Genomic DNA, 10,968 nt, shown 5'->3' with positions numbered 1-10,968 from the left:
ATGCATAGCCAAAGTTCTGAAACCTTTCAGTTACCTGTTAACCTATACTCAAGTCTCCAGTTCAGCACCAAGTAACGCTAAGAAGTTTGAGACGTGTAAAAAATTAACACATCCTTTACATCTCCTCTTTACACATTTTAGCTCAATTTCTGTAATTAACCTCTAGGACTCAAAAGCAGTCACACAAGTATCTTTAGAAAAGCAACTGCCAATAGAAATATTCTTAGCAGAAAACACACACAAGCGTTTAATGCAATTTTTTTTAATAGTGCAAAACGTACATAAACAGTGATTTTTACTAGCACATTGAGTAGGAAAAACAAGGGCTATTTAGAGAAATTTTCATGTTTGGCATAAAACTTTTCTCCCCTTCCTTGCATCCTTAGATGTGACAAACTGGAGTGCCCTACATTAATGCTATCTGAAAGTATTAACAATTTGTTCCACCTTTTACTGGTTAGAAAAGAGACACCATATATTTTGGTGTCACATTCTGTACGTAATTGCAAATGTTCAGCTGAGTTCAGTTAATCAATGCAAATTAGACTGATAATTAAGGAAAAAAACTATTCACTAACAAGGCATTCATTAACCAATCAGTCATGCTGCCATTTAATTTATGACCTATGTACAAAAATGTATGTGGTGTTCTGTATCTCCATTTTGAACACCAAATTTTAGAAAATACTGTTCTGTTTTATATAAATCTGGATTTGCTAATTAAAGATGCTATTTTATTTACTAATTTATTGCAATTAAATAATTTAGATGTATAGTATTAAGTACCACCAGTCAAGGCAATCACAAGGACTGTTTGATGTTCTCATAGCACCATGTAAGTAAACATCTCCTTTAGGAGAAAGACTGTGCTCTACTGAAATACAATCTACATATAACAAATCTTCTCATAATCATAATATGGAAAGCAAAGCTATCCAGAAATTCTTTTTAAACCTTTAGAAGGTGATAACATTAGTTAAATATTTTATATAACAAATCAAGATACTTTCAGTAGTTATTCCAACAATCAAATGGAAATCAAAAAGTTTTATGTAAACTTGCTTTTTAAAAAATAAACCACCACATAATTTGGCTTTAAAGTGTCAAAGTACTTTGTTCAAAGTATTTTACTGAGCACCTGAAAACTAATGTCAAACTATACTTTTGTAAAGAACCAGAGTAGATTTGCTCCAATTGCGAAATACTGAATTGTTCAAACACTGCAGAAGGAATTCCTAAAACAAGCTACCGTTTACTTCATTGATATTATTTATTCCAGTAATATCCCTTCCTATAAGGGTGCTATTAAGATCCAATATTCTGTTGCATTTCCAGTATTTCCAGACTAGTTTCAGTATTCCAAAAATTTGTATTTATGAGAAAATGGTAGGCTTAATCTCGAAAGCGAAAGATCAGGATTAATCTCATTAGTCAGACAGTTATTTCCTGGCATTAATCAAAATGGGTAATTCTAAAACCATTAGATTTGGGCTGGCAACAGGCCTTGTGATAATTGTATCAACATAAAAATAGGTTGTGCAACTAGCAGGCCACTTCTGTATTTCAAGCCATTGAATTCTATAGATAAAATATGTTCATGGAAGCATGAGTGTCAGCAACGCCATTGTCTCTTAAAACTGAAGTTCCCTAGGAGATTAGACACATGAAAGAATGTCTTGTGAAGAATATAATAGAATCCAATAGGCAAAAAAGTACCGTAAGCTTCAACGCACCTTATGCCCAAAGACAAGCTGTGCTAATTATTTTGGCCCTGCCACTCTCCAAACACCCGCTTCATAACCTGTCATCATACCAAAATACAATGTTAAAATATTGTACATAAAGTCTTGGGATTGAAAGAGAAGAAATATTTTAATTTCACATTCTTACTATGAATGCATTGGCCTACCAAGTATGAATGTTTATAAAGTAACCAAGTCATACCTTTATACAGTATATTATTTATATAATGGCTGAGTATAGATATTCTTATGGTAGATTTAGAATGCAACATAATTTAAAGTGTTCAAAATTTTGCAAATTTCAAATCAACTAAATTTTTTTTCAGTTTAAAAACTAGTTATTTATATTTTCACTATATCAGACAGGCAAACAACATCTCTAAATATTTAAAGACAAGTCTCAAAGTAAACTGTACAAGGTTTCCATTTAAAATATTCCCCACTCAAAAGGCACTAAGTGGTTTAAGTGTGCAAGTGACTTCTTGGAAGAAACTGTGTGCAAACAGAGCCTGCTTAACTAGCTCTACAGGCTTTAAATTTTTGTAATGTTCTACAAAGTATTGCTAGTAAATGGTATGTATGATCAGACTTTATAAAGAGCTGAATTCAGTCAGTGCACAGAATCACATATCTCTTTTACTTTCTGATTGAAGTCTTCAGGTTGATCAGCATACACATAATGACCAGCCCCAAGGATAGCCTGGGAGGAGGAAGTAGAAAAAGAGAAGTCAGAATAACAAGAATGTCAACAAATCCTGAAACATTTGAACATGGGAAAAACATACATTAGGAAAAATAAAAATAAATAAATATCCAAACCTTCACACATAATCATGAGTCTGTTATTACATAGTGAGAAGGACATGCAGTATGACCAGACATGGGGGACAGTAAGTTCCTTTGGTCACCTGAACAAAAACGCCAGGCCAGTATTTCCAAACAGGTTTTTACACCTAAATCAGACACTTGATTTTCAAAAGGACTGAGATCAATGGGAGCTGGTAGTTGCTCATTACTTTTGAAAATTTCTAACATCTACTTAAGATGTCTAAATGTGGATGTAGAAGCTTATATCAAACTTTAGGTTCCTTTATTTTAAATCTTGGCGCCAACTCCTGTACATTACATTACAAGTGCTAATACACCTCTACCCCGATATAACCCGACCCAATATAACCCGAATTTGGATACAACACAGTAAAACAGCGCTTGGGGGAGGCGGGGCTGCGCACTCCAGCGGATCAAAGCAAGTTCAATATAACACGGTTTCACCTATAATGCGGTTAGATTTTTTGGCTCCCAAGGACAGCGTTATATTGGGGTAGAGGTGTATTAAAATCAGACAAATCTAACAAGTGTTAGAATGTGCATTAGATGAGAACATTGATTAAAAAACTGACAGCCTATTGCACTCAATCCATATTGATTCAGCTGTGAGACTGGCTTCCAGCATAAGGAGGTAACAAGCAAACTGGGGGGGGGGGGGGGGGGGAATAGGGAGAAAGTTGGTTCCTCAATAGAAAGAACAATCATTACATGTAAACAAGCTTTACATGTTAAGCTTGCTACCAAAATGCAGCTCCAACTCTCCCCAAGAAAATCTGGACAGTGGTTCTTTGGCTCCTTCCCATCTAAATACTTACAGAATGTCTGAATGTTTTTCATCTCTTATGAAACGTATGCTCCGGGAAAGACTGAAAGAGCACTACAATAGATGATTAAGAACTGACTGAGGGCTTTAATTGCTGAGGAAACTCTAGACTGTGGCAACAGCTTGTTTGTCATTTCAACCCTCTAAATTAACTGCTATGATAATCAGGGAAAAGTCAAGTCAGATGCTGAAAATCACATCTGCTGGCACCCTCCTGAATAGTTTTTTTGTTTTGTTTTTTGTTTTGGTAAAATTATCTAAGGGCCATTGCAACCACACCTGATATTTCCGTAATTTAGTTCTCTCCATGCCCAGACTGATAAAGCAGGCCATTTTACAGTACTCTATGGGAAAGGCACCTGAATAATTTCCACTTAATTTTATATTGAAGCCATTATCCTCTTTTGAGCCTCCCTTCCCTGAAATTACAATTCACTTGCACTTCGGAGGGACAATTACTGTTTTGGAATTTCTAACTCTCTAGGAATCGAGACAAGTTATCTTAAGAGAAGAGAAATACTAGGAAGCTACAGAAAGTCACAAAATAAAATTTAATTAGAAATAAAGAGATCTAGTTAGATACTAAAATAAGCATTGCTAGGGAGACACTTTACCAAGAACGGGAATACTACCTACAAGGAGACATTGGAAGAAGCCTCTCTCTCACCCTAAAGGATGCCTTTCAGTGTCCCCATTTTTCTTTCTGTGTTGCATTTGCCTTTTATAACCCACCTCTTGGCTGACAAAATGTTAACCTGAATTAGAATAGGACATTAAATTAGCTCTCCTGTCCCTCAGAAAACCCAGACCAGATTGGTTATATCTGTTTGAATGACTCATGCATGTCCTACTCTTCTACTCCCCACTCCCTAACTGTAACTTCTGTTATAGGAAGTCTGCTTGTTAAGCAATAACAGATAACTTTTGATAAATATATTTTGATTCACAAACATGTGTCACCATTTCAGGAAGAGGAGAAATGCTCTATAGAAGGATTTGACTTTCCCTAATCCTCCTATGCTGTATTGGGCGGTATTTTTGAGTCAATTATAAAACCAGGAAATTAAGAGAGAAAAATCTCATCTTGTCCACACTCCTTTCTCCCTGTACCTACTTCTGATACAAGTGCATAGTCATTACCATCTTTTGTTCAACTTAATGACCTACAATATTGGGCAAGTTACTGGTCAGTCACATCCGGAAGACCACATAGCAGTAATATGATATCCAACACATTCCAAGATCTGACCAACTCAAAAAAGTAATTCGTACATCCATATTCAACCGTCACAGCTGTCTAGTATGATTTTGAATATGAATGGTAATAGTAAATTTCATTTAGTTCCTTAGAAAAGTGGCCAATGTGTGTGTATAAATATTAATCTAGGATGTAAGCACACACATCTGAAAGAGTAGCTCTCCTCACATATATAAATAAAGCCACATTGGCTGGAAAGACAAAATTGAAGATTTCTGCAATGATTGAAATGAGGGCACTTCCAAAACTTCAGCAGAAAACAGTTACCACTTATAAAAAATGTACGCACTACACAAAATGATTGGAACAATTATCACATTGAAGATTCCTTGATTAAGTAGTATGTAAATTTAGACTAAGTATTTTTTCTTTACAAAATACATTTCATTAGAACACTGTGGAGTTCATACTTTTTTAGACAGGAAAGATGACCTTACGTTTAAATTCCTGGACTGGAAATTAGGAAGAAATGTGGCTCAGTTCTGAATGCCACAACCAAATTTCCTTTTGACTTGAAACAAGTCACTTACTCTCTCTTGAGCCCCAGTTCCCCCACATGAAAAAAATGGAGATAAAGAGAGTTATGAACCTTTCTGTAACTGTTTGTCTTTGAGATGTGTTGCACATATCCATTCAAATGTAGGTGTGTGCGCACCCCAAACACAGTTACTTGAAATTTTTCCCTTAGTGGTATCCATTGGGTCGGCTCTAACACCCTCTGGTATCAGGTGCTCATAGTGCTGGTATAAGGGGCCCTGCCAACCCTGCCCTCCTTCAGTTTCTTCTTGCCAACCGCCTCTGAAGAGGGGAGTGAGGGTGGGTTTTGGAATTGACATATGCAACACATCTCGAAGAACAACAGTTACAGAAAAGTTAGTAAGCTTGCACATGTCCATTCCAATGTAGGTGACTCACAAACAGTTGTCCCATAGGTGGGTTTGGAGATCAAGTGCAGGCTGACTGTCACACAGCCCAGCCGAAACTGGCATCGCCTCAAGCCTGTTGTGTAATGACCTAGTACATTGTGAAGGTATGAACTGATGACTAGATGTCCTGAAGTGGAACATGTGCTAAAAAAAAGCAGCAGAAGCGGCTTGAGAACTTGTAAAGTGAGCCATTAAGTTAGCTGGGGGCAAAATGTTTGTGAGGGTGTAACATGCCTTGATATACTAAGTGATCCACGATAAGGTTCGCTGTTCAGAAATGGGGAGACATTTCATCCTTTCTACTATTGCTATGAACAGCTGAATGTATCTGCAGAATGGTTTGGTACTTCGTATTGTAGAAGGCCAGGGCACACCCAACATCTAATGAGTGGAGGCGCTGTTCCTCCCTGTTCTCATGTGTTTTAGGGTAGAACACTGGAGTCAAACAATTTTCCTGCCAATGAAAAACTGTGATAGAACTTTCAGGATGAGCGATGGGTGCAGTCGCAGCTGGGCTGTATCCTTAAAAAAGACAGTGTATGGGGGCTCTGAAGTAAGAGCTCATTTCTCTGAAACCCGTCTGACTGAAGCGATGGCCACCAGGAAGGCTACTTTCCAAGAGAGGAGTAACAGTGAGAATGTTGCCAGTGGTTCAAACGGGGGTCCCGTGAGTTTTGACAGGACTACGTTTAGGTCCCATGGGGGGTGGGAGTCCTAACTTGGAGTAATATCATCTCCAGGCCTTTGAGGAACCAGAGTACCATGTCATGTGAAAAGATAGAACAGTTGTCGATCTTGGAATGGAAGGCCGAGATGGCCGCTAGACGAACCTTTACTGAGGAAAAGGCTAGCCCTTGCTATCTTAGCAAAAGCGGGTAGTCTAGAATGAGATGCAGAGAGAACTACAGAGGCAGGGCCTGTCGTTGTGAACACTAGCTGGAGAACCTCTTCCATTTTGACAGGTAGGTAGCTCTGGTGGAAGGCTTTCTACTGCTCATTAGGACCTTGTGGACTTGCTCTGACCAAACTTGCTCCTCTGGATTCAGCCATGGAGCTTCCAGTCAGACAGGTGCAGCGACGTGAGGTTTGGGTGCAGCAGTCGACCAGGATCCTGGGATATTACATCTGTGTGCGACAGGAATTGCAGGGGTGTCTCTATGGACATGCCTAGCAGGATGAAGAACCAATGCTGCCAGGGCCAGGAGGATAACCCATGCTCAGTCCCGCTTGATCTTCATCAGAAACTTGTAGATCAACGGGATAAAAGTGTGAAGGATAAAGGAGTGAAAGCATAGTACAGGTGCCTCGTCCATGGTAACAGGAACGCATCTCCGAGAGACCCCAGGCTGTGGCCCCTCAGGGAACAGAACTGATAGTATTTCCTGTTGGATCGGGTGGCAAACAGGTCTATAAGGGGAATCCCCTGCTGTCAGAAGATGTCCCTTACAATGTCTGGATGAAGAGACCATTCGTGGTGAGAGGAGAAAGACCAGCTGAGGCGATATGCTAGCTGGTTCTGAGTCCCAGGAAGGTAGGCTGCTTCTAGAGTGCGATGCAGAGTATCCACAGGCAGAATGCTTCCTGGTATGGGAGGGAAGAACGTGCACCATCTTACCTGTTTATGTAGAACATAGCCATCGTATTGTCCGTGAGGACTGAAAGAGATTTGCCTGTCAAGTGAGATAGAAACACCTGGCATGCTAGACATACTTCCCTGAATTCCCTGACACTGATGTGCAGGGAGAGCTCTTCTTGGGTCCAAAGGCCTTGGGTTCTGATGGGTCTTAAGTGGACTGCTCAACAGAGGGTTGATGTGTCACATTCAAGGGACAGGGATGGGTGAGGTCTCGAGAAGGGTACCCCCGTGCATACCGTGGGGCTGTCCAATCAGCATTTGTCCAGTGATGAGATGAGGCTGAGACCGTGAGAACTGAGTCCAGGTGATGGTGAGAGAGGGAATAGACCAGGGCTAGCTAGGCTTGCAGGGGTCTGAGTCTTAGCCTTGCGTGCTGCACTACATATGTGGACAACGCCATGTGGCCCAGGAGACTCAGGCACTTTCGTATGGTCGTGATTGGATAGCTTCAGAAAGATCGTATCAGGGATGCAATCATGAGGAACCGGTTGTTTGGAAGCAGAGCCCTCGCTTGCATTGAGTCGAGTTTTGCCCCTATGAACTCTACCCTTTGGACCAGGACCAGGAAAGTTCAACAGAAGGCCCAATACATAGAAAGTTAATTGAAGGAGATGGATGTCGGCCTCTACTTGAGTTCTGGACCAATCCTTGATCAGCCAGTCGTCCAGGTATGGAAATATATGGATTCTACTGCCAGACATTTTGTGGAAACTTGCAGAGTGGCCAAAAGGGAGCACTGTGAACTGGAAGTGACTTTGGTTCACTACAAATCTTAAGAAACGTCTGTGACCAGAGAAGATCGAAATGTGGAAGTAAGCGTCCTTTAGATTGAGGGTGAAATACTAATTCCTGGGATCCAGTGAAGAGATGATGGAGGCCAAGGAGACCATGCAGAACTTCAGGTTCTTTAGAAATCAGTTGAGACTGCGCAGGTCTAAAATGGGTCTGAGACACCCCCACATGGCTTTCGGAATTAGGAAATAGTGGGAATAGAACCCCTTTCCTCTCAAGCGAGAGGGAACTTGTTACACAGCTCCCACCCAAAGGATGGACTGGGCTTCTTGTTCCAACAGGAGCTCATGAGAAGGGTCCCTGAAGAGGGACAGAGAGGAGGGGTGGGCAGGTGGGGTGGGCAAGAATTGGATGGTGTAACCCAGTTCTATGGTGCTGAGGACCCATCCGTCTGAAGTAATCTGGGTCCAGACATACAGGAAATAGGAAAGCTGGTCAGAAAATGGGGGTGGTGGTGGGGTAAGCTGGATGCGGTGTAGAAGAGATTGTGATGTCAGCCTCGATCGTCTCATCAAAAGGAATGCTTTGACAACCTGGGGTGCCTGGGGGCTGACTGAGTAGGGCCTGTTCAGGATGACTGGGGATGGGGCTTTCACCTAAACCCTCTGTTCCTTCTCTTCTGGTGGCCCTGACAGGCTATTTGAGGGAAGTAACGGCTTGGCTGCTGAGGCCTGTATTGCTTCCTGGCACCTGCTAGTATGCAGAGCCCTGGGGATTTCAAGGTCACATGGGAGTCCTCCGAGAAGAGCGACAATCCCTCAAATGGGAGGTCCTGGATGCTCTGGGTGTACCTCCTGAGGGAGACCCGAGGATTGAAACCAGGAGCTCCTATGCATTGTCACCGCAGTCACCCTCGATCTGGCTGTGGAGTCAGCGGCATCCAGGGCTGCTTGCAGGGAGGCCTGAGCTACAGTTTTCCCTTCCTCAATTAGGGAGGAAAACGCCTGTCTGGGGGAGAAGATCCTTGAATTTAATCAAGGATTCCCACATGTTGAAGTTGTAGTGCCCCAACGGGGCCTGCTGGTTTGCTATACAAAGTTGCAGGCCCCCTGATGGGTAAGCCTTGCACTCCAAGAGGTCTAGCTTTTTAGGTCCTAGCCTTTGGCACAGAGCTCTGCTGTCCCTGGTGGTCTTGCTCATTGGGTGCCACAGCCATCAATGATCCCGGGAGGGATGGGGGTGGAGAAGAGGAACCAACACCCCTTGGCCGGAACAAAGTATTTACGCTCTGATCATTTCGCCATCAGTGGAAGGGAGGCAGGAGTTTGCCACAGGGCTTTAATAGAGTCCATGATGGCATCGTGTAGCAGCAGAGCCACCCTGGATGGGCCTGCTTGCGACAGAATATCCAGGAGGCTGTGTGTACCCTCCTTAACCATCTGTTTGGACCTCTAGGCTTGAGGCTACCTGTTTTAGCAGGTGCTAATACACCTTATGGTCATCTGGAGGTGGAGAGACCCCAGGTGCCACTGTGGCCTCACCCAGAGAAGATGAGGAGGAGGCTAAAGCCTGATGGGGAGCCTCAATTGGTCTCAGTGTCTGCAGGAGCTTGCAGGGCTTCCTCTTGGGATTTGGTGCAGTGTTTGGTACCAGAGTATCTCTGTGCAGTACCAGGGTGCTCTAGCCTCCAAGATGACCGAATAAGAGCGTCTTGAAAGGTACTTTGAAGTGGGTGAAACCCCCAACAGTTCCAATAAGGCCACTGCATAGTAGTTGGGTCCCCTGGATATGGTGGCCATGCACCCGGAGGCCCCGATTAACCTAGTGCCATGATGGAGTGGAAATGGCCCAGGGAGCAGCGGGGTTGGCTGCTTTGGCGGGGTAGTACACTTCTGCCTCCGAGTCTGTTGAGGACTAAGGTGCGCTGCAGAGACCAGGGCGGTGCCATGCCACTGGGTGCCAGAGAAGGCTGCTTAGGGGCCCTTGAGGATCTCAGCAAGGGTTCCCCCTTGGACATTTGACACAGTTCTGGTTGAGGTGCTGGTGTCGATTCCCTGCTGCTTGGGGGCACTGATGGTGCCAAGTCTTGACCCTCCAGGGAGCCTAGTACTGGCAGAGTTAGAAGATCCTTTGCAGCTGCGAAGGCTTCGGGGGTTGACGGGACAGTAAACTATCCGGTACTGTGGTCCTGAGTGGGTATCGTAGGACATGCCAATACTGGGACTGTGGGCACCTGGCGATGTGGCACCAGGGATGGAGAGAGGCCCAGCACATGTCTCGCCCTCTCCCTGTCTCTTTTGTCCTTTTGCACCAGAGACCGGCTCTTCTCCTGGCACTGGCAAAGATGATCGGTGCCAAGTCTCAGCGCAGCTCTGAATCTGTTCTTAAGCTGCCTCCATAAGGAGGACATTCGAAAGAGCAGTCCTTCTGGGTCCGGAGCTTGAACTCTTTACAAATTTGGCAATGGTCTTTCCTATGAGCTACCCCTAAGCACGTCAGACAGCTCGAGTGTGGGTCGCTCAAAGGTACAGACTTCCTGCATGACGCACAAGGCTTAAACCCCAGTGACTGAGGCATGCCTCAGTGCTGGGACAAATGACAACTCTGCTATCTAAGAGCGGAGTCGTCCAATCTATGTAAAAACTAACTACTAAAAATTATGAGCATTATTTACACTAAAAGGTTAGGAAAGAGAGGAGATTGCCTAAGCAACGAGAGGTTTCAGCAACCGTCACGGGCGGTAAGAAGGAACTGAAGCAGGGTAGAGCCCCTTATCCTGGTGCTATGAGTGTGCAACACCAGAGGGTGCTAGAGCCGACCCAACAGATACCACCAAGGGAAAGATTTCTGGCAACTTTGTTTGGGGCGTGCACACACCTACATTGGAATGAACATGTGCAAGCACTCGAAGAATACTTATTTTCTCCCACCCTTTTTCTGGTATAGAAATCAGATCAGATATCCTATCCAGAGTTTTAAACTATAAGACTACCATTCCAGGGCTGGCACCAAACAGGACGAAG

General features: G+C 43.3%; 1 protein-coding gene across 1 annotated transcript in view; it reads right to left on the bottom strand.

The window, feature by feature from the left end:
- Positions 1-246: 246 nt before the first annotated feature.
- Positions 247-10,968, bottom strand: part of ABHD5 (abhydrolase domain containing 5, lysophosphatidic acid acyltransferase) — a 38,634-nt gene continuing 27,912 nt past the window's right edge. Inside the window, exon 7 of the mRNA XM_054019807.1 lies at positions 247-2,442. Within this exon, the coding sequence (XP_053875782.1) occupies positions 2,353-2,442 (90 nt within the window). The 3' untranslated portion in view covers positions 247-2,352. The remainder of the gene's footprint in view (positions 2,443-10,968) is intronic.

The sequence above is a fragment of the Malaclemys terrapin genome, chromosome 2, assembly GCF_027887155.1.
Source record: "Malaclemys terrapin pileata isolate rMalTer1 chromosome 2, rMalTer1.hap1, whole genome shotgun sequence".
Classification (NCBI taxonomy): Eukaryota; Metazoa; Chordata; order Testudines; family Emydidae; genus Malaclemys; species Malaclemys terrapin.
This window is presented reverse-complemented; position numbering and strand designations above follow the sequence as displayed.